Below are 24,089 nucleotides of genomic sequence, written 5' to 3'. Positions count from 1 at the left end.
TGTTAAATACCCTACGCCAGCATCATATTTGCACATCTTTTATTTAACAATCCACATGCCTCTAATTAGTTTAAAAGCCCTCCTGGCTCCAAATATGAATTGTTGCATTTACTAAACAAATCCTCACCTTTCTGCATGATCCTGTGATGAGAACCATCTGCTGAATCGCTTTCAAATTGTTCTTTACTTTTCTGTTTCCTCTGCTGTCTGTGAAATGTTAATACTGTTAACCAGTAGTTGTAGTCGGAATGTATGAAGGAGATTACCTGTACCATTTAGACGTGTAAACTGGAGAAACATGTTTGATTTTTCACATATTCATAACTTTTGCACGACTATATAATGCCATGTTTTTCTCTTTTTTGCATGAAATATAAATGGAGATGGAAAATATTTGTTTACTTTGTCCTCACCTGCTTCACCATTAGAATTGTTTACGCTTCCTTATCCTTGTTGTAGGTGGTGAGTCCCACCATCAGTTCACCGGTTTGCCAGGAGCAGTTAATCGAAGCGGGGAAGCTGGTGGATCGCTCGGTGGAAAGCTGCGTCCAGGCCTGCCTCTCAGCCACAGAAGATGGCGAGCTCCTCAAACAGGTCAGCATGATTTAAAATATCCATTTATGTATAATTGTTTGTTTCGTCTCAAAAGATTTGATACGGAACACATGAGTTGACTGGTTTCCTAGAATAATGATCCTCAAGCTTTTTAAAATGTATTTATTCAATGCAGTTTGTGTACCAGTTTAGCACCCGGCTTAAGAAGCAATGAGGATAATGAATCCAGTGTGCTTCTCCCCAGCCTCATCGAATAAGAAGCAGGGCATAATGCAGCTTAAGGAGCGCAGCACTAACGTTAATGATGTGCTTCTCCTGTGTTGAAGGTGAGCGCAGCGGCCAGCGTGGTGAGTCAGGCGCTGGGAGATCTCCTGCAGCATGTTCGCCAGTACACCGCCAGGGGAGAGCCAATCGGGCGCTACGATCAGGCCACGGACACCATCATGACCGTCACTGAGAACATCTTCAGCTCCATGGGAGACGCAGGTGAGTCCAAAAGAGGATACTGCAAAGCTGAGATAATAAATTCAATTTGTTCATTAACATTCAGCCATTTACGGGCCTTTTTCCAATATACTCAATGTTATTTAACAGTAACACTAACAAGACTGAAATATGTTGAAATGAAGCAATTTTGTATGATTATTCAGTTATTACTGGCACTTAAGGTTAAAAAACAGGTCAATAATTGCCCTTGAAATGAAGATGCATTTTTGATTTGAAAAGCTTTTAAGCTGTCCCTAGCAGGAAGGTAAAAATCAGAGCCAGCTACTTTCAGTGAGATTTAACTTTTTATTAGCCACACTAGCCGCATGGCTCTAGTGATGGCAATGTCTTTCATCAGTCAGTCCACCACTCTGGACTGAAATGTCTCCACAACTGTTGTATGGATTCCCATGACATGTTTTACAGACATTCATGGTGACAAGAGGATGACGCCTAATGATATTGGTGAGCCTCTGACTCTTCCGCTAGCGCCACCATGAGGCTGACATTTTAAGCTTGAAATGACTAGGCAACTAATGGCTGGATTGCGATTAAAATTTGCTACACATAGTTGTGTCCCCCCCCAGGGTAAATCTCCCTTATCTTTTTATCCAGAGCAATGATCAGCTCATAAATTGAATTTGTCAAACACCTCATTTATGGCCAGATTGAATATCGTCAGCCTCAGGTTGGCGTGTTATGTAAGTACTAATTACCAGATGTCAGCATGCTAATATGCTACACTAATTCAGTGAACATATCTGAAATTATACCCATTTATACATCTACCTGTTTTTAGCATGTTAGCATTGTAATTGTGAGCATGTTAGCATGCTGATGTTAGCATTTAGCTCAAATCGCTGCTTTGCCTAAGTACAGCCCACACAGCCCCTTGAAGCGCTGAAGACTCTTAATCTTGTTGATAATACAATTTTGCGAGCAAAAAAAAGGATAAGAAGAAAGGATCAAATGCTTTTATAGAAATATTGATAACTTGGGTAGAAATCAAGGAACTATGAATACAAAATGAAAGGTAGCTGATGGTTTGGAGGCAGAGCTCAGTATTGATTGCAGTGTTTTTTGTTTCAAATGCAAGCTCTCTTTTCTCTCAAGTGTTTCGTCATACTGTAGTTGCATTTTACAGATTTCGTGAACAAAACTTGAAAGTGCAACCCATTTAAAGATTTTTCAAATGAGCATGGCAACATTTTGGCTTCTGTCATGCTTTTGAAATTGAGTCAAATGAAGCATATTGGATCCTTTTTTAGCCAAATATCTGGTTTTATATGGGTAATGAAAAAGCACACAAAGTTCAGCCAGAAAACTTGCTTTCCACAGCTTTAAAGTTTGGGCTTTCTGAGTCTTACTGTGTGTCTGTGCCTTATCCCGTCTTCTCCTCAGAGAGAATGGCATGATGTGGGTGTAAATGGACTGCTGTCAGCACTGGGGAAGCCACAGAGAAAAAGCTGACAGTGATGTTTACAAGACTGACAGCAGAGAAAGACAGGTGGATTGAAAGAGATTCACAGAGAATGTCCCGGGTTAGCGGTCAGCTTAGACGAACTGATGGGTTTGATGGACAAGGGGAATTGCTGTTTTCTCGGCTGTGGCCTGAATACGTGCAGCTATCTGGCAAATACCGCCTTTGAACCGGTGTCAAATATGTCAGGTTATGTCTCACCTTCAGTAAAAACAGAGTAAATCCTTTTGTAGTGGAGTGTTGGCAAATCATTTCATGCATTCATGGCCAGGCCTGCTTTGCCAGGGAGAATATCGACAACAGTTCTTTCATTTTCCTTTCTCTCTTTTCTCTTTTGTCTGATTCTAAGAATATTTTCAGAGGGAATCGAAAACACCAGGGCTGGTTGAACAGTTGCTTTTAATTGTCTCTTCACAAGTCAGCTGCAGGTGTTACAGCGTTATGCACACCTGATCAGGGAGCGAAGTACACTTGTGCTAGACATTCAGACGCACAAGAATTTCGTTTCTTTTGTATTATGTTTTCTCCCTCAAGGTTCTTTTTTTTTATGCTGACATTAAACATTTTCGCTTCAAAAGCTTGTTTATATCTTCTGACCTGCTGTGAGTGAACTTACTATGAGTATTTTTAACGAGTAAGCCTTGAATTTGTCTTACCGAATCAAACTGAAATGGTGTCAAATTATACATCAATGCTGTTTGTTTAAATATGTATCTGCTCTGTTAAGATTTGGCCGTATTGCATCATTATCCGCAACCTGCATAAGAATACAGTTGTTTTTATCTATGTAGTTCAAACATTTGTATCCTTTCCCGTCCAAATTATTCATCACAATTAAATCAGGAGGATTTTCAGAAAGGATGGAGCCAGGGAGTTACATTAAACCACAGTGTTAACACTCTCAATCTCTTATTAGTAGGACTCATCCATTAATCCACTTCTCTCTAATATTTCTCATCTCTCTCCCCCCCGCCCTCCCCTCGCCTCCACACCACCTCTGCCCTCTCTCATCCCGTCTCAGGAGAGATGGTGCGTCAGGCGCGGGTTTTGGCTCAGGCCACCTCGGACCTGGTGAACGCCATGAGGTCTGACGCTGAGGCAGAGGTGGACGTGGACAACTCTAAGAAGTTACTGGCAGCTGCTAAACTGCTCGCCGACGCCACCGCAAGGATGGTAGAGGCAGCGAAGGTAAGCTTATACGTATATATTTTATAAGTATCTCAACTTTTGTCAACAGAGAGAAGTAAGTTTACTGAGTGTATATTAAAAAAGTTCATGCATAATTCATCACAATCTTCCACTTAGAGAAATCTTTGGGTGAATCCTTTAGGGAAAGGTTTTGGTTTTAATCACAGCTGTGTTTTTTTTTTGAAGACCAGATGAAAAATCTATAAGGCTGAGTTTTATTCTCTCGTACAGGGTGACCTTTTCACTGACAGCAGAGTGGAAAGGAGCTGGGCCAGAGGCACCAGACGTACGTGTGTGTGTGTGTGTGTGTGTGTGTGTGTGTGTGTGTGTGTGTGTGTGTGTGTGTGTGTGTGTGTGTGTGTGTGTGTGTGTGTGTGTGTGTGGTGTGTGTGTGTGTGTGTGTGGGTGTGTGGTGTGTGTGTGTGTGTGTGTGTGTGTGTGTGTGTGTGTTGTGTGTGTGTGTGTGTGTGTGTGTGTGTGTGTGTGTGTGTGTGTGTGTGTGTGTGTGTGTGTGTGTGTGTGTGATGTGTGTGTGTGTGTGTGTGTGTAAGAAAAAGGCCAAGAATGACAGTTTAAGAAGTCATTCTGCTTTGTATTGCTAAGATGTTGTTTCATCGATGAAAAATGACCTTTTTACATTTTATGATATAAAAGAAAATAATGTGGCATGGGCTGATTTTTTTTATTCTGGAAAACCCCAAATTCCAAGGTGTGTTTCAAAAGGTTTAACATGGTCATTTCCCAATGGTTTTTGGACTGTAATGTCACATCTGCAAACCTGGTCACATCAATCCACGGACATTGAACACTTTTTCCCTTTCTAATAAGATTAGTCCCAGTTGTGAATTACAAAAAGTGTTGTCATCCAGTTAAAACGCATTGTGTGGTTCAATTACCTCCAAAAGTTGGTTATATTTATTGCTTGTTTTGACCGTCAGCAGGATCATAAAAAAAAGACTAGCCTTAACGTTATGAAACTTGCTGGAAAGATGTAGCAGCATGGACAAAGGAAGAACCCACTAACATCGTTTTAGAGTGGATCGCTAATCACTTTCTTGTTATTTGTACTGCATTTATGTGGTGTCAAATCAAACGGTCAAATTGTTTCATGACTGAGAAGATTCAGGCCCCCTCTAGTCAGAACAACAAGGACACAGCTCTGAACGTGTTATAAAAAGCTCTGAGCAATAAAATACATCACGTCTTCTTTGTAGCGTTATTGTTTTTTTTCGACATTACGAATTAAAACTAATGAGCACATGTTGAACAAACAACGATAACATAAACGGTCTAAGGAGCACTTGAATGCACCCTTGTCCTCAGTGGAGGTCTGCGTTTTCGGAGTGCATTTCTAGTTCTTCAATTATTGACTCTTTTTGGAGCAGCTGCGGGATATGTCTCAGGTATCCCTTTCAGACACTGAGTAAGATAGTTTGTTTTTTAAATGGGTCAACTCTTGTGGCCTTTGCAACATTCCCAACCTGGGTTAAATGCAAAGTTTGGTTTTGTTCCTAAAGTATAAATGTCTTAGAATTCATATTAGGGTTGCTCAAATCCCTTGATAATTTGCTAAACCACAATGTGTACTCTCTTTAATCTCAAATATACATGACTGTGTTTGTGAACTCTAAGTTGTAGCGATTAATAAGATGTGATAATTAAACAACTATTATTTTGCCGGCCCAATGCACCGTATTAAATATATTGTGTTAACATGGATACAGTTTTAATTAATAAGAACTAAACAAACCCGTTTAGCAAAGGAAATGTTTGCTCATTCTCGTTTAATCCTCTGGTTTAATAATAAAATAGCAATGGTTGTGTATTGCCAGAAACAAGCCTATGGAGACAAACAAAACAAAATGATAGGTTAAAATATTAATATCCATTTAAATGTCCCTTCCAGTTCTGTTCACACATAAGGTTTCCATCATAACATGATTAAGAGTTCGGGGACATCAAACTCTTTCTTCCCCGACTGCTACAGGGCAAGCTTCTTCTTCTATCCAAGCCATTTCTCTGCTAACTTTCCACATCAGTCTCATTATCTGTCTGCAGAATCACACACTGATATTAATAACTCTCCACTTCCAGCATGACAATTAAATGACGCCCTCCAGCTGGTTTGATGCCAGATTTATCACAGTCACAGCTGTACACGTATCTGTATCTATGGAGAATTATACTTAAGCCCGTTGTTTCCGTGGTAACTGATTGATCTTTGGTCTGTACGTTTTACAGCCAACCTTTTGTGCTTGTTTTGTTTTTAAAGCCCATGTCAGGTTTTAGCGAGTCCCTTTATTGTACATGCATTTTATCAGTGTACAACAGACCGTGCTTTTTGAAGGCTAGTTCCCCATTATGAATTACTGAGTGTGCTATCTTGCTACTTCCTCTTGAAATCAGCACTTTTTAAATAATTATGCAAATTGGTTTCGAACATCGGTGTCAGCACTTGCCAACAGGCAAATGACAGCTGCAGACAATGATTTGAGTCACATTTTGCTGTGATTAATGCAAAGTCAAAGGATGAAACCAAAATGTTTCACCCACGAAATTAATAGAAAGTAACACCGAAAGCCTTTTCCTGTTTGTCGCCCTTGTTCATAGTGACATCTGTCAAATTACCTTAATGGCATAGCTTTAAAAAGCACGGACACTCTCCTCTCTGTGTAGCTGCAGTAGAATATACCCGGTTCCCAATTAATTAACCTAATTGATGCCGGCTTAGCTGTCTGTCTCTCTAACAGCAGGAGACACGGAGGTGCTGATTGATATTGGTCTCCACTGAACCCAGTTAATTTGCACCGCTGGATTCATAAACAGAAAGATAAAAAGAGCTGCTTGTTAATATAAATAAATTCGACATTCACCCTTCAACAAACAGGTGATGGAGGCAAGCTGCAGCTCAGTTTGAGATTTAAATCTGCATCACTTTTCTGTGTGTAGCAATGAGCGCTAGCATGTTATCAGGAAGGAGAATGCGTTAAAAATCAAGGCTTTATGATCTGTTTATGCTACAATGTGGATTCTATACCAGCTGTTTTCCAGGCCTACTCACCTGTTGTGTGTTTGCTGATCCGTGTGTGTGTCTCTGTGTGTTCTCAGGGCGCGGCGGCGTACCCAGAGAATGAGGACCAGCAGCAAAGACTGAGGGAGGCTGCAGAGGGTCTGCGAGTGGCCACCAACGCTGCTGCTCAGAATGCCATCAAGAAGAAACTCATCAACAGACTGGAGGTCAGTGATGCCGTCTTGAATTGTATCACTCTTAAATAAATGGCTACTTCAGGAAGAGGAGGGCTGAATTTATATAAAATAAAACTGGTTGTTTGTGTGTATCTGCAGGATGTGGGGACGTTGTATAAGCCTGTTGCTTTATGACTTCTACTGTCACTTTTTCTTATTTTTTCATTGCCTGGATTTTATGCAGTCTTATGTGCGTAAAAAGACATGACATTTAAAAAAGACCAATCCTAAATGTCACCATCTCTATAAAGCACTGAGTGTTGCCCCCACTTGGCACCAAAGTTCAGCCAGCTTTAGATGTTGATTTCACCAGCAAGTCTTTCAACAATATGTAAAGGTTTTAGACAGATTAAGGTTACTCATTGTAAATGGTCCTGAAATAGGAACAGCAGTAATCATTTATTAAGTGGATCAGGGTTGTTTGACTCAATTTGACTTCAAACTAAAATATCAACTCGATGAATTTCAAGGCATTTGACAAGTCTCTTGTATTTTTATAGTTTATGGTGTGCCATTACAAATACTTTTCTTAATGATATTAGTTCTACACAATAATTAATGTATTAGTTTTGTAAATATATTTTGAAATAAGTGTAAGAACTTAAATTGAACTTGCTTTATGCTGTGTATATACACTAAAAAGCAGAGCAGCATTGCATTGTTTAATAATTTTTTCAAACAAAGTCATGTAGATAAACACCAGGAGTTGTTTGTAAGTCCATCATAGCATCAACTCCACAGGAGATTCTTTGAACATCCAGATTGAAAAACTCAAATGTGACTTTAGAAGTCTTTACTGTTTAACCTTGTTTTTTACATATGGAATATTTTACGAGTCTTTGTATTCCTCAGAATGCTGCCAAGCAAGCAGCCGCTGCAGCCACGCAGACCATCGCTGCGGCTCAGAACGCTGCCGCCTCCAACAAGAACACGTCTGCTCACCAGCAGCTGGTGCAGAGCTGCAAGGTGAGGACAGAAGAGTGCCATTTAAGTTTTGTTTACTTGATTTTTACCACTAAAATTAAGACTTTGAAAAGAAAATTCTATGTGCATACTGTGAACATTGCTTGCTTTATGATTTCTATAAAATAATTTTAGAGAAATGTTAAGCTGCACTGTAAACTCTCTATTTTGGACAGAACTTACATTAAGCCTGTGTATTTGCATGTGTGTTTTTGAATAGGCAGTCGCAGACCACATCCCCCAACTTGTCCAGGGGGTGCGCGGCAGTCAGGCCAAACCAGAGGACCGCAGTGCACAGCTGGCACTCATCATTGCAAGCCAAAACTTTTTACAGGTGCAGTACACACCTACACACTCATATACACACACATACAGAGACACATACACTATTGCATCACCATTTCTCTCCTCTGCTGGAGAGGAGCTTGTTAAAGCGTTATGTCCACATACTCAATTTAAGTAGTTTCAGTCCTAGATTAGGAACCAGGCTACACAGAGTAAAAATAGTGCTCCTGTCATGTGGGGATCCTTTGAAAATAGGCCTGTAACCTCTTTTTGGAGTAAGCAGGCAGTTAAAGGAGCAGCGGTGTGGTGGGATCATGTGTTTAAAGCCCCAGTCCCACTTTTACAGCTGATGGATGAGCGTTGGGTCTCCACAAATACCAACACACAATTTAACCTTTGTTCCTCTCTGTTGCTCAGAGCCACTTTTTATTGTTTAGGCTGTTACTAAATGCTCTAAGGAAAAATATAGTTTTTATTGAAGATTTTAAGTATTATTTTCCTTTTCCCCTCTGCAGCCTGGTAGTAAGATGGTGACCTCGGCCAAGTCATCCGTTCCCACGGTGACGGATCAGGCTGCAGCAATGCAACTGGGTCAGTGTGCCAAGAACCTGGCCACTTGCCTGGCTGAGCTGAGGACGTCTGCACAGAAGGTAGAGCACAGACACACAGGCATAAAGGGCTGTTAGTGCATGCTGGAAGTCACTGTATTTGACATGCAAATACATCATTCCAGAGATACTATGTGTCGTTCCATGGGCAAAGGTATTATCAAAATGCAATTGTATTTAACGCCTAGTCCATATCACATGCACTGAAGTGTATATATTGCTGTACTAAAAGCTTTGTAAGTCACATCAGTTTACCTGTAGTTCAATGCAATTTCCTCAAGTGTATGTTTTCTGTACCTGAGATTTGCATTTAAAACTAGCTGAAAAGTACAACAAAATATATATATTTTTAAAGGATCACTCTTTGCAAAACACAAGTAGTAACCCATGTTAGTACACAATTGTGAGTGACTTCCTTTATTACAAATCTAGGCTCATGAAGCGTGCGGCCCCATGGAGATCGACTCTGCGCTCACTGCCATCCAGACCCTGAGGAGCGAGCTGCAGGACGCCATGCAGGCGGCCATGAACGCCCAACTGAAGCCACTGCCTGGAGAATCAGTAAGAGACGTTGTTTAATAGACCTGTAACGTTGATTCAATCTTCCAACCCGACATTGCATTGCGTTCAATCCAGTTATACAAAAGATATTGACCACCAGCACTCACTCCTGAAGCAGGGTCTAACAGTTTTGTGACGCGGCATGATATTGAATTGCTTACATTCACATTGTCCTCTGCTTTAGTTGGAGAAGTGTGCTCAGGATCTGGGCAGCACCTCTAAGTCGGTGGGGTCCTCCATGGCTCAGCTGCTCACCTGTGCTGCTCAAGGAAATGAACACTACACAGGTTGGTACTGCTGACATACTGATTCTTTGGCAATAAGTAAACATCTACCAAGGAGCAAAGGTCAATATAATCTTGTTTTCAGATAAACATATTTCTTGATATTTAGGTCATATGATGCGCTTCATCTGCTTCTCTGCGACAAACAGTTTTCAGAATTGATATTATTCTTTTCATACTATCATAGTACACACTGTTCACCAATCTTCTTTCTCATGTTCACATGACTCTAAATATGATTGAGTAATCCAATTACCAATTAATCCAATTAATTAAAATACAGTCTGTTGCACTGAGATCACCTAGTGCTCTACATACAGGCTGCTTTGTGTGATGCAGTAGGGTAAGATACTTTTTAAACGTACCAAACCTTGCTATTTTTGTTCTCATGAGTTGTAAAATCTTTTTTCAAAGACTTGTCATCACACCTTTAGTGTCATTGGTTGAACTACAGCAAATAGATCCTGATTAGAAAGCTCTTATCGCCTGGAACATGCTTTATGTTTATTAAGTAATCTTGTTAAGTGCTGCATATCATTTATCTTAATTCCATTTGTTGTATCCCATCCCACTGATGTGTTGTAAATGAAATGTCAAATCTTGATTCCTGCCTTCGAGGCAAACGGCCTCTTGAACCAAATTATTGTTTGTCTCATTTTCTTGTTGCGACGCATTTGTACCGTCAGAGAAAATCCCCTACACGCAGATAAAATGTTAGTTTTTAAGAGATTTTGAAATGAGTATTTGTTAATGACATTATCTCATCACAACATGATCTATGATCTCTGAGATACGTTCTGATCATAGTTGTTGCTTTCACATCTGAACTCTCTGTTTCCTCTGATCCAATGTGCAGGAGTAGCAGCCAGGGAGACGGCTCAGGCCCTGAGGACCCTCGCCCAGGCGGCCCGGGGCGTCGCTGCCTCCACCTCAGACCCTCATGCTGCGGCCGCCATGCTGGACTCTGCTCAGGATGTTATGGAGGGCTCGGCGCTTCTCATTCATGAAGCCAAGCAGGCGCTCATTTCCCCCGGAGACGCTGAGAGTCAGCAAAGGCTGGCACAGGTGAGATGGTTCAGGATCAACGCAGGTATAGAATAGATAGAATAGAATTCCTTTATTGTCATCGCACAAGGTACAACAAATTTGAAAAAGCAATCCTCGCAGTGCATTTCCACATAATACGAACAAATATATATCTATATAAACATATACACACATAAACATATGCTCACACATCCATACCAACATGCATACATGCCCGCACATCATTTAAATACAGTTTACAATATAAAAAACACAGGGATGATATTTGGCATCTCAGATGTCGATCAGTTAATAAATTAATAAAACTATTAAAAAGTAGTGCAGTTGCAAATTGTTACTGTGTGTGTGCTAGTTCAGCGCTTGACGGTGTTCAGTTCTCGTATGGCTCTGGGGTAGAAACTGTTTTTCAGTCGGTTTGTCCTTGATTTAATTGACCTGTAGCGTCTACCCGGGGGCAGAAGAGCAAACAGGAAGTGTCCAGGGTGTCAAGAGAATGCAATTATGCTCTGTTGAGGTTGGCTGAAGAGTTCCTCCAGAGAAGGCAGTGAGCAGCCGATGACCTTCTGGGCTGTGTTGATGACCCTCCGAAGGGCTTTCCTGTCCTTTTCTGAGCAGCTGGCACACCACGTGGTTAGGCAATATGCCAGCACACTCTCTATGGAGCAGCGGTAGAAAGACACCAGAAGCTTCTCCTCCAGGTTGTTTTTCCTGAGGATCCTCAGGAAGTGGAGTCGCTGCTGGGCCTTTTTCACAGATGTTGTGGTGTTGATAGAACAGGATAGATCTTCAGCAATGTGTGTGCCGAGGAACCTGAAGGCGGGAACCCTAGAGTCTGGTCTGCAGGTTTGAAACAGGCTGGAAGGCTCTGTCTTTTATTTATTTCTATAGTGCTTGTGCCCTGAAGCAAACGCAATCAAATATCATTGCAAAGACAGAATGCAGGTTGTCAAAAACTCAAATGTATTCGAAAACTTGTGAGTCCATGACAGTGTGGTATACAAGCAATGATTCACTTGTTATTGATCTGTCATTCTTCACTAAATCTAACCTCATCATGTCCTTCAGCCAGTCTGTAATTCAGGTCATATTTTTCACTATGTTGTGTTATACAAGTTGCTTAATTTAATTAACGACACACTTCACTTTAATCAGAACTCTAGTATGATATTGTATTTGGACTGAATCAGACTGTTTTTTAATTAACTGAAAATGTTTACATAATTTATTGAATTGTCTGTGTTATACATGGAAATGATTGATCAACATTAAAGTAAAGTCAGTTATTTTGGCCTCCATCACTCAATACTTTGAACTAAAAATGTTGTTATGAACTAAAAATGTTGTTATGTACAAAATCTGAGCCAGATGAAAGTCTCCATCTGCTTATAAATACATGAAAGTGAACACCTGTCAAATACAGCAGGGGACTCGTATAATAAACCTGGTGGCATATTTATAGGCAAAGTATTTTGGTTATTTATGTCTGGTCCGCCACGTATTTTCTATTTTCTAAAAAGCGAGAGCAAACAGAAATGAGGCTGTTTTTGTTTCATCTTGACACAGCACCCTTATGAAATACTACTTATGTAAGATTAAGTTAAGAAGCCTGTGCCTCCTATTTGCTTCAACTGTTGTCATGCGCTTCTGTTTTAGCCTCTGTGATGTGACTCCAGTTGTGATTTGTTGGCAAAAGGATACACACATAAACCCCCCTCCATACACACACATTTGTTGATGTTTCTTAAACAAAGAAGAAAAGAGTGGATATCTGTTTTCTGCAGTACTGCCTTGCTCATCAGCATTATACATTCAGATTGTGTGTGTTCAGATTACACCATCCAACCCAGTCTACTGTCACCCCTCTGTTTGTTCCAGGTGGCCAAGGCTGTGTCTCACTCCCTGAATAACTGCGTCAACTGTCTGCCAGGCCAGAAGGATGTAGACATGGCTCTCAAGAGCATCGGAGAGGCCAGCAAGAAGCTGCTCATTGAAACTGTGAGTTTAATCTGTGACTCAGCAGGCCTCTGCCACCAAAATTAGCATCATGTGTGTGTCTTTAACTGCCACACAGTGAGGAATGTATCGAGACTAATGATACGTAGATGTTAAAAGCAAAACTGACTGCTCAAAAGAAAAGATTCAGGCATTATTTCACAATTGTTTGCTATTTCCAAGAGCGTATGGCACAGCAGGAAGAGATTACTAAATGATTATAGTCGACAAAAAGGGAAAGTGTTTAACCAAGCATACAACTTTCAGTCACATCAAATGTTTTAAACAGCATTATTGTAAACATTGAATGGGACTTAGATATGGTATTTTATGAATTGTTAATTTGTGTTTGTCCACCATATACACAATGCTCTGTCATTGTGATTGCTGTTGCATCCATACTTGTTTTGTTATTCTTTTAACTACAGTTAAGTATCTTTCATTTATCCTGAACTTCTCTTTGTCCTCCGTTCAGATCCCTCCAGCCTCCAGGACCTTTCAGTCGGCCCAGAGCGGGCTGAGCTACACGGCGGCAGAGCTCAACCAGTCGGCAGGAGATGTGGTGCACGCCTCCAGAGGCTCCAGCAGCCAGCTGGCCGTGGCGTCTGGCAAGTTCAGCGAAGACTTTGATGAGTTCCTGGATGCTGGGATAGAGATGGCCGGGCACACTCAGGTCGGTCCTGTTGGTGGTTTTGAAAGGACTATAAAATCAGAATCAGAATACCTTTATTAGTCCCACAGAGGGGAAATGTACATTGTTACAGCAGAAAGGAGCCAAAGACAGCTTAATGTTACATAAGAAGCATGCATAATGAAAATATTAAAATGACACAATTTACAAAATACACATCCTGTAAAAGTCTCTCTGAAATGTATATCAATTCACAAATTACCACTCAGACCTGCATGTGGTCAAAAAAAAAGGATTTTAGATTATTGGAATATATTTGCACATGTTTATGTGTATTTAATGGTGTATTAATGTGATGTGTCTTTGTAGAAAAAGGACGACCAGGTGCAGGTGATTGGTAACCTGAAGAACATCTCCATGGCTTCCAGCAAGCTGCTGCTGGCAGCTAAGAGTCTGTCTGTAGACCCAGCAGCGGCTAACGCAAAGAACCTGCTAGCTGCTGCTGCAAGGTAAAACAACTAGCCGCATACACACGTACATACACTCAATAATACCGTTACACACTCATTGACAGTATATTGACAATGTGATGAAAGAATACACAGCTGGGTTTTCCCTAACATTATAAGGCTTGTCCATTAAAGGTAGGGTAGGTAAGTTTGAGAAACCGGCTCGAGATCGCTAGAATTTGAAAATACACAACCGGAGAAAATCTGCCACTTCCTTACAGAGCCCCTCCTCCAACACACACGAACGCGCACATGACCAATGAGTGCACGAGATAAGTTTGTGCACAGATGGAAGGCTGACAGGCAGGTAGGCCATCCAGTTATTTTAGCCGGGCCGGCTAAAATAATTGGTCGTACTTTTTACAGTACTACGGCTTCCACAGATGACATATTTGTATGGATTTTTTGTCAAAGCACTTAAGATATTAATTGCTATCGGGATGTTAAGAGCATTCCATGGAATATAACAAAAAGTGTATCTCGAGCCGGTTTCTCAAACTTACCTACCCTACCTTTAAGTAGATAGTAATTTTATTTATTGTTTTAGCTGTTTGGTTTGATTTGGTTGACACCTACAGTAAACCACACATGTCAAATCCTATATATCCAAAAACACTTATTCCCGGTCACATTCAATGACTCGGGACTGAATTTGTCTGCTTGTTGGTTTGTTTTCAGGGCAGTGACTGACAGCATCAACCAGCTGATCACGCTGTGTACACAGCAGGCTCCCGGCCAGAACGAGTGTGACAACGCCCTGAGAGAGCTGGAGGTAAACACAACTTTACAACAGGGACAATACACAACCCTATCAACAAAGGACTGATTTAATGAGTTCTAATCTAGGTTTATTTAGCATGTTCCATCTGAGTATGAGTAGTGTTTTCTAACTCTCTGATGTGGCTTCCTCTCCCAGGCTGTTAGAGGAATGCTGGACAATCCCAGCGAGCCGGTCAGTGACCTCTCTTACTTCGACTGCATCGAGAGTGTGATGGAGAACTCCAAGGTAGGTCTGCAAATCAAACAGCCCAGTGATCAAACACCGAGCACCGTGCACACACAGAGCTTAGCATCCTAAACATGAATCTCTTTGTTCTGCCGCTCATTTGTTCTGTTCAGGTCCTGGGAGAGTCCATGGCAGGTATTTCTCAGAACTGCAAGACTGGAGATGTGCTGTCGTTTGGAGACTGTGTAGGATCAGCCTCAAGAGCCCTGTGTGGGCTCACTGAAGCTGCGGGACAGGTACACAATGAGGAGAAACCGCTCTCCCACCACAGGAGCTTTTAAATCATATTGCCTTTTCTTGTTGGCATTGGCAGTGCTGGTGCTTGCTGATGAAAGGAGTTTGTTTTTTTACCTCACAGGCCTCCTACCTGGTGGGTGTGTCTGATCCCAACAGTCAGGCAGGGCACCAGGGATTGGTTGATCCCATCCAGTTTGCCAAGGCCAACCAGGCAATCCAGATGGCCTGTCAGAATCTTGTGGACCCAGGCAGCAGTCCATCACAGGTACAGGCACTTGCATTGTTCTCTTTATGCAGCATTTTTCAGTTTCCTGCACACACACACAAAAACTGGCACTATAATAGATTTTCTCTTGTTAGTATTGTAGCTGAAAATCTTTTTATAGCCCCCCAAATTGTATATTCTATGAAAGTACCTGTTGCAGAAGTGTCTGACTGTGAAGCCAAACGCCTTCGCAGCAGGTGGGCTGAAAATCCAATATTTACCTCGTTATCACCTCTATTTTCTTCAATAACATTCTTTTAATGGAGACCAATGGCCTAATTATATCCCTCCACCAGCGTTCTCTCATGAGTCACTTCAGGCTCAGCAGTCTATACCAGAACAGCAGGTGCATAATAGTAAAGTGGCAAATACCCTTAAGCACATCCAAACTGCGGTGGTACTGTACAAGTGCTGGACTTTCAACAGGCTTTGTATGATATAAAAAAATCTAGCTCTTATTTGACATGTTGGTGTTTTATTATATGGCAGGTGCTCTCTTCAGCCACTATTGTTGCTAAGCACACCTCGGCACTGTGCAACGCCTGCCGCCTGGCGTCCTCCAGGACGACCAACCCCGTCGCCAAGAGGCACTTTGTGCAGTCTGCCAAGGAGGTTGCCAACAGCACTGCCAACTTGGTCAAAACCATCAAGGTAGGAATTATTTTGGCAGTCTTATCAAATGTTAACTCTGTCCCTAATTGGCTCCCAAAGTGGGTTTAGCTGTGTCGATAATGTACATTGTGAAGTAGGAGGCTCATATTTTTTCCCCACAGATAATTTCTGTCAAACTGCTGTCAATGATTTGTTTAATTCTCATCTCTTGGGTAAAACAACTTGATAGGCACTGGAATTCAATCAGATTTGTTGCACTTGTATGTTTTATCTCCCTCACTGTGCAGGCTTTAGATGGAGATTTCTCTGATGAGAACAGGGGAAAGTGTCGATTCGCTACGGCTCCACTAATCGAGGCTGTTGAAAACCTGACAACGTTTGCTTCAAATCCAGAGTTTGCCAGCATCCCAGCTCAAATCAGCAACGAGGTACGGCCATGTGAACATTACAGTTTGAAGTATTCATGCACAGCTAATGGATTCATTTTTAGATAAATTGTGTTATACAAATAGTGGAATAGGCTGAAAATAAATACAGGATAATGCAATACATACTACTACTTCTCTATATTCTTGCTAAAGTTCACTTTGTTTTTCTGTAGGGCTTTGATGCACAGGAGCCCATCCTCCAATCAGCACGCTCCATGCTTGACAGCTCCACCTATCTCCTCAAGACTGCACGCTTATTAGTTATCAACCCCAAAGACCCGCCCACTTGGTCTGTTCTGGCCGGTCACTCCCGCACCGTGTCCGACTCCATCAAGGCTCTCATCACAGCCATAAGGTCAGTGAGAGAAAATGTCTTGTGACTAAATATCGTGTCAGAAGGTCAAACCTTAGAGAAATACTTAACATTATTGTTACCACTACAATGTCAGTACAAATTAAGGATGTGCTTACAGCCGGTTAGCTTAGCACAAACATCTGTACACAAGTGAATGTGTGACGGACTATTTCTCAGCTGATGGCAGTGACTTCCTGTAGTCATGAAGTTACTGAAACATCATCATTTTAAACCCTTACCCTCTCTCTACACAACTCTTCTCTGTTTCCCTGCAGTGATGTAGTTATCACTGGCTTCACATAGGGGATCATTCAAGGTAGAAATTATAATTTAAGTTTTGATTCATTCAAGTATTCTTACATTGTCATATAAAACGCCTGAGAGACTAGCTCAGTGTCCCAGACAAAGGATGCCCAAATTCTGTACCAAGGCGTGACAAATGGTTGTTCTTATTCCTCCTCAGCTTTAATTTGTAATCTCCTCTTTCACACCTTTGGTACCAGACCTTGGTCAGAACAAAACTGATGCCCATGAGGAACAAATTCCCAGTGTCAAACCCACTGAGTTTTAAGGTTGCTGCTTGGCTTAGATCATCTGCACTTTCGCATTCACATGGCAGCTTAGCAACTCAAATTCTGATGCCTTTATCATAGTCACCCTGCAAATTGAGTTGTATGAGTCTACCAAAGAACACTAATAGGATTGGACTACATCAAGGAAAGGTTCAACCTCCCAACTTGTTGAGTCTCATTACTTGCATACAGTAGGTGAGGCTTTATTTTAGTTTTTACCTTCAGTGTGCCGCTATGCATTAAAATGGATGTTTAACTAAAGTTATTCTGCCCATGTGGCCGGAGCCTCACACCACTCGGAGGCTTCAAAGCTCATTTGGCTGCCCAGCTTGAGTTGTGACAACACCCTACAGGCCACATTTCAGCTCTGTGACTCGAGCAGCAATGAGATGAGGGAGCCAGAAGAGAATATGTTAAATAGACATCCTGAAACCCGTCCATGTTTTTAATAAATCTCAGTTATGTTAACACTTATTCTCTCTCTCTTCCTGTCCTCCGATATGTCCTTTCTGTCTTATTTCCCCCCAATACATCATCCTTCAACCTCTTTCTCATTCATGCATCAACCATTTTATTTATTTCTGTTTCTCTTCTTTTCCTGTACCCGTTTTATTCTCAGGGACAAGGCCCCAGGCCAGCGGGAGTGCGACTCGTCCATTGATAACATCAACAAATGTATCCGGGACATTGAGCAGGCTTCCCTCGCAGCAGTCAGCCAGAACTTAGCCAGCAGGGACGACATCTCACTGGAGGTAAGCAACGATCAGAAAATAACTTGACATCTTCCACAGACGACTTCCTGTATCTTTCTCTATCTTTCTCTGTTTGCATGTCTCTCAATTTGTTCATCCTTTGCTGGCTGGTTGGTTATCATTATAGCCCATTTTGTTTTCAGTTTGAGTCCTCATGTTGCTATTTCTGTCTCGCTTTTAAATTATGGATCTTTTATTGGTGGCTTTAATTACATTTCTGCCCATTCTAGGTCACAAGCGCCTCATTTGACAAAAATAAAGGATTTAGTATCTTTTAGAAAAGTTGTGTTGCCTTATGCAGAGTCTAAGCTCACAATAAAAAGCTTGAGTGGTTTGGGGCAAGTATCTGTACTTTATATCTCCCTGCTGGTGTTTCTCAGCAGCTGACTCATTTGGATCAACCTCTGTCTTCCATTAAAAAGCAAGATACAAACCAATTTCTTTTTTCCCCCTCTCTTCAGGCACTACAAGAGCAGCTGACGTCCACGGTGCAAGAAATTGGCTACTTAATTGACCCCGTTTCCACTGCTGCCAGAGGCGAAGCTTCCCAACTAGGACATAAGGTATATAGGGCAGGGAGTTAATTACCTTACTTCCATACTGCAGCTGCGGAGCTACACATTCATACTTTTTTAATGGGTTGAGTCAGATATCAAGAAAAAAATGACTATTGTGTGAGAATGATCTATTAAGCAATAATATCTTACTGTTTTATTATACTATTTTATATATGTTTTGCCTACTGTTTCACAATCAGAATTCTTTATTTATCTCAGGGGGAATTTTGGTTTAATGACCGTTGCTCTTTTTTAGAATGAATAATACAATGAAAATATTTATATAAACATAAGAATAAAAATGTGCAATAAACCAATACACATACAAATAGTATTTATATAAGATGGTAACAATTTGCTCATTGTACATTATATTACAACAATCTGCAAATTACAGCTTATGCAATGGTGTAGTGTATTTTCATATTCAATGTATTTTATTCAAACAGTAGCTATATCTCAATGTTCTCACTCTCTATAAATGATCATTGATGGTGTTAATTCAGAAGGAATTGTCACATTACTCATTAACAACGTTCCCCCTTTGCCTCAGGTGACCCAGCTGGCTCGTTACTTTGACCCGCTGATCAGGGCCTCTGTGGGGGTCACATCCAAGCTGAGGGACCACCAGCAACAGATGACTTTCCTGGACCAAACTAAGACCCTGGCTGAGTCCGCCCTGCAGATGCTCTACGCTGCCAAGGAGGGCGGAGGAAACCCAAAGGTATAACTATTTTGTTTGTGCACCCCTGGAGGGATTATGCAGACATTTCAGTATAAAAAGATCAGGTTTATGCCAAGTATCTTTCCACAAACAAGTAATTTTCCTCAGGATTTTGGTGCAGTATATTTGCACTATTAATAAATAATTGACAAGTGTCCTGTGCCTTGTGTCACACTTCACAGGCTTCCCATACCCACGATGCCATAGCGGAGGCAGCGCAGCTCATGACGGAGGCGGTGGATGATATCATGGTGACGCTGAACGAGGCTGCCAGTGAAGGGGGAATGGTGGGAGGAATGGTGGACTCCATCGCGGAGGCCATGGCCAAGGTGAGCGCTGCAGGGCACGCTGTGTCTCACAGGATAATTGCTGCTTGAGTTTAAAGCACATACCAGAGTATAGGTTTAGTATTGCCTGGATACGAAGATTGGGATTTATAGAATTAATTCACACTCGGGTTCTTTAAATAATATTCAAGAGCAACTACAGACAGCCATGTCCTCCATCCTCTCGCCCTCTAGCAGGAGAACAAGCAGAAAAGCCCACACTTAATTTTCTGGTTTTCCTTTTCCTCCTCTCGCTGCACCAATTACTGAAATGAAGAGAGGACAGAGGTTACCTGCATTTACATATCGCATTAGCATTTCAGCATAATCTGAATTGCTGGTAGAATTGCTAAGCAAAACGATATCTTGTTTTGGCAAGAATCACAATGGAAACAGCCTAAATACTGTGGAGAGAAAAGGGGAATACATTGGTTTAAAGGTAATGGGGAGTTAAAGAAAGCTGACAGGAAAGGGATTGTCATTTTCTAATTAAGATTGACCTTTTTTCTTATTCTTTTACTTATGATTTCCTGTTCCTGTGTGTAATGTTTTGATTGATGTCTGGAACCATAAAAAGTTACAGTTTAACATAATAATGACAATCACCAGCCATAGAAGCGGAGAGAAACTGACTGCCGACAAATCCAGCCCGTGACTTCCTTTTATGTGGCCCCACAAGAGCTTGCAAAGAATATAATATGTTTATTATAAGGTTACATGCCGATTTACAGAAGCACGTTGCCCATAAACTACATGTCCCACAATGCATCTCAAAATATGCCTTTTTTCTCTGAATTTGACTTTTTTTCTTCAAAATATTCATTTTTTCTTAGAATTTGACTTTTTTTCTTCAAAATATTCATTTTTTTCTCAGAATCTGACTTTTAAAAAAAAAATCATTTTGTAACATTCTCACAGAAGAGACTTATTAAGTTATTACCCTATCCAATAATAATCCAATGCAGACGGCAATAATGTAATATAATACATTATTTTATTAAATATTTATATATGTATTTTTTGTATGTACCGGTATATAAAACTGGCCCTTTGAGTGCAACCATGATGCTAATGTGGCCCGAGATGAAATTGAGTTTGACACCCCTGATGTAGAGCAAAAGTACAGAGATATAGCATCAGCTAATTACATCCCTCCTCGTGTTTCTTACAAAGACTTATTGCAGGGTTTGTAGTTTGAGTTCCTTAGGTGTGTGTCACCAGGGAACAGCATCACCTTTGTTTGGGACGTCATGAATAATGAATGGGAATGTTTCATTTTGGATTTACATGATGATTGTTTTGTGCCTGTGCATGTCAGTAGTTGATTAAGAAGGAGATAATCAACTTAGATAATCCATTGACATTATGGTCACTCTCTGCAATAGTGATTTAAAGGCTTTCTGATGAACTGTTGGTCGCTTAGTCCAGATTCTTGGGTGTTGTATCTCACTCCGCGGGTTAAGCACACATCATGTGCCCTGTCTAATTTAGCAGAAATGCTAGAAAGCTAATGTTTGCACTGCAAACTGATGATCTAATATTTTTTTCTAGCTGATGCTATTTTAAATCTGTAATTACAGACTGGATTTGGTGGATAATTTATAATGAGTGCTTATCATTCATTCTGAGTGTTTATTTGAATGTAAAATGTAATTAATGTTGGTTTGCCTGCGCACCTGGTAGAATGATTATAATTGAAGGGTAGATTCGATTTTGAACGTCACTGCAATTTCAGAGCTGAATGATTTATGTGTTCTATGTTTGAAGATGGTTGTACCTTTTGTGAAGGACAAACCAATCATGCGTTAAATGAAAAAATGTAATTTCATTTGAACTGTTTGTTGTTTGTGTGTGTCTCTCCTCAGCTGGATGAAGGTACACCGCCTGAACCCGAGGGCTCTTTCGTAGATTACCAGACCAGTATGGTGAGACACTCGAAGGCTATTGCTGTCACTGCTCAGGAAATGGTAAGCCTTCAGAATAATTGTTTACATTGTTGGACTGTTTTGCAAATGTGACTGTGACTTGTGATTATATTATCATGTGTGTGTTTCAGTTTGTTTGTTATAACTGTGAGTGTGTGTTTATCCCTCAGATGACCAAATCAGTCACATGTCCAGACGAGCTGGGGGGCCTGGCCTCTCAGGTGACCGTGGACTACAGTCAGCTGGCCGTCCAGGGCCGACTGGCCGCTTACGCAGCTGAGCCACAGGAGGTGAGCATCATCTGTGTGTCCCCATAATACGATTTAACAGTAAAAACTGGCATGCATGTAAAAAAAACTATGAAGAGAACGTGTAAAACTTGTGTAAAAATTAAACAGCTTTAATCCGCATTGAATTCATTCATCTAAAAATTGGGCCTACATTTGTATTACACTGTCTTAAATCATTCTTTTAAAGGACTGACAAATGCTCAGGATGTATTATATAAATGTATTTTTTGACATAATTTGACAAATTTAAATCATTCAATAATTGGTGATATCTATTATAATTGTATTGTAATTTACTTAATTCCTCTCGTGTTTATGTCACACACAACAGGATAGCAGAACCAACTAAACACATACGTTTTTGTTAAATACACCCTCTGTTAGCAAGGTCATTAAAAAAGTCTTTAAAAAGTATCAAATCTATCTTCCTTTAGAAACCCAGATCTGAGACACATCTCCTGTAAAACCATTTACAGTACAAATGTCATTTTCATCTACTTTGTCTCGTACAAACTGAAGTTCTTATATTTGCATAAAGATAATGCTCAGTATTTGTTTATTGTACCGTGTTCTCTTTTTTTATTCAGATCGGTTTCCAGATCAAGAACCGAGTGCAGGAGCTCGGACACGGCTGCATCTTCCTGATCCAGAAGGCAGGATCTCTGCAGATGACTCCCTCCGACGGCTTCACCAAACGAGAGCTCATCGAGTGCGCCCGCGCAGTCACAGAGAAGGTATTACCTGTCATTAAAAGATATAATCAGTTTGATTGAGAAATGCACTAAGTTGTCAGGTAATGTGTTATTAGTTTATTTTGATCCTATATTGATTATCTAAGTTTCCCTAATATATATATCCTATCTTAATTGTATTTACTGAAATACTAAAGGAATATTTCTCACCAAGGGATGTCCTGTCATGGTATCAACAGTATAACAGGGTTAGTAGTGCTATCGTGCGTTGGCTCACCCCTCCTGAATTAATGCATTTTGGAAAAATCCATTTGCTTTTGGCATGCTTTAGCTTCAAAGTCTGACTGTTTGATGCATAGTCCTTGGCAAATACATTACTCTGTGGACTGTTTTAATAATTCATGGTAAAGTGTTGCAGCGAACAAACCCAAGCAGTCCAGGAACATCGTACCTCTGTGACCCGTGAATGTAAACAAATTCCTCTAGAGATATTTGTAGTGGGGATTATCCAGTATTCTTTAGATACTAAACTGAAATGATGACCATTTAATTTATAAAGCAATTTATAACGACAAGAACAGGGTTGTCTCTGTAGCATGTCAACCTTCTCCTAACCTATTTATTTCTTGTAGAAGTTTCAGTGTCATGTCTTTTATATTTATTTTTTAGCAGCAAAGGTCCGGAAACATAAGCTAATCAATTCTCCTCTCTGGCATCTGTGAGGAAACAAATGCAGTCGAACGCAGTTTGACACGTACTCATTTCACGGAGTGACTGATGTTGTGCATTGCTCTACACCAACATGGCATTTTGCTGTCACAGCACATTTTTGTATATCCCCTCGCGGCTCATGTTTCGGCTTTCTCAGTTGAATGCATTATGTATCATGTTTCAAGGAGACGCATAGCATAAACAATGCAAAGTGGAAGTGTTCGTCAAAATCTATTGCAGTGTGGTGCCTACAATATAACCTCTACTCTGAATGAACAAGGTAGTAATACTACTTAACAAAATAGTTGTGTACAAAATAAAATAACTCTGATCCAGCTGCTGTCCAAACTGTTTGTAAAATGTGCTCTCGGCCTGAGGTCAAAATACCTGCGCTTCCTCACCTGTCTGATTATAGGGTGTGTTGTCTGTGTGTGTCCTCAGGTGTCCTTGGTGCTCTCCGCCCTCCAGGCAGGAAACAAAGGCACCCAGGCCTGCATCACAGCCGCCAGCGCAGTATCGGGCATCATCGCCGATCTGGACACCACCATCATGTTCGCCTCCGCCGGCACACTCAACGCAGAGGATGACGAGTCCTTCGCTGACCACAGGTTAGAGCTGGAAAAGGACCAGATTTGTCTCTCTAAACTAATACTAATTGTTCAAGGCATCAGTAAGTCTACAAGTACAAGCTTTGAGTGGAGGACCAAGATGTTCCCTCTGCCTATCTTTCATCTGAAACTGACAGAATGACATAGTATCTGGTGAACGGAGGGCCGGAGGTCTCTGGAGTCAGAAACTACAA

General features: G+C 40.9%; 1 protein-coding gene across 2 annotated transcripts in view; it reads left to right on the top strand.

The window, feature by feature from the left end:
- The window catches only part of tln2a (talin 2a), a 51,866-nt gene that overhangs the window by 16,543 nt on the left and 11,234 nt on the right, over nt 1-24,089 (top strand). For both annotated transcript variants that reach the window (XM_034116993.1, XM_034116992.1), the window contains exons 18-45: nt 460-594; nt 882-1,041; nt 3,543-3,709; nt 6,818-6,946; nt 7,808-7,921; nt 8,139-8,252; nt 8,719-8,853; nt 9,244-9,372; nt 9,557-9,659; nt 10,513-10,721; nt 12,579-12,698; nt 13,171-13,368; nt 13,696-13,835; nt 14,514-14,607; nt 14,752-14,841; nt 14,955-15,077; nt 15,200-15,343; nt 15,833-15,994; nt 16,243-16,383; nt 16,557-16,738; nt 17,930-18,062; nt 18,524-18,625; nt 19,173-19,343; nt 19,526-19,672; nt 21,535-21,636; nt 21,765-21,884; nt 22,472-22,618; nt 23,729-23,895. In XM_034116993.1, the coding sequence (XP_033972884.1) occupies nt 460-594; nt 882-1,041; nt 3,543-3,709; nt 6,818-6,946; nt 7,808-7,921; nt 8,139-8,252; nt 8,719-8,853; nt 9,244-9,372; nt 9,557-9,659; nt 10,513-10,721; nt 12,579-12,698; nt 13,171-13,368; nt 13,696-13,835; nt 14,514-14,607; nt 14,752-14,841; nt 14,955-15,077; nt 15,200-15,343; nt 15,833-15,994; nt 16,243-16,383; nt 16,557-16,738; nt 17,930-18,062; nt 18,524-18,625; nt 19,173-19,343; nt 19,526-19,672; nt 21,535-21,636; nt 21,765-21,884; nt 22,472-22,618; nt 23,729-23,895 (3,878 nt within the window). The remainder of the gene's footprint in view (nt 1-459; nt 595-881; nt 1,042-3,542; nt 3,710-6,817; nt 6,947-7,807; nt 7,922-8,138; nt 8,253-8,718; nt 8,854-9,243; nt 9,373-9,556; nt 9,660-10,512; nt 10,722-12,578; nt 12,699-13,170; nt 13,369-13,695; nt 13,836-14,513; nt 14,608-14,751; nt 14,842-14,954; nt 15,078-15,199; nt 15,344-15,832; nt 15,995-16,242; nt 16,384-16,556; nt 16,739-17,929; nt 18,063-18,523; nt 18,626-19,172; nt 19,344-19,525; nt 19,673-21,534; nt 21,637-21,764; nt 21,885-22,471; nt 22,619-23,728; nt 23,896-24,089) is intronic.

The sequence above is a fragment of the Trematomus bernacchii genome, unplaced genomic scaffold (genome assembly GCF_902827165.1).
Source record: "Trematomus bernacchii unplaced genomic scaffold, fTreBer1.1, whole genome shotgun sequence".
NCBI classification, from domain to species: Eukaryota; Metazoa; Chordata; class Actinopteri; order Perciformes; family Nototheniidae; genus Trematomus; species Trematomus bernacchii.
This window is presented reverse-complemented; position numbering and strand designations above follow the sequence as displayed.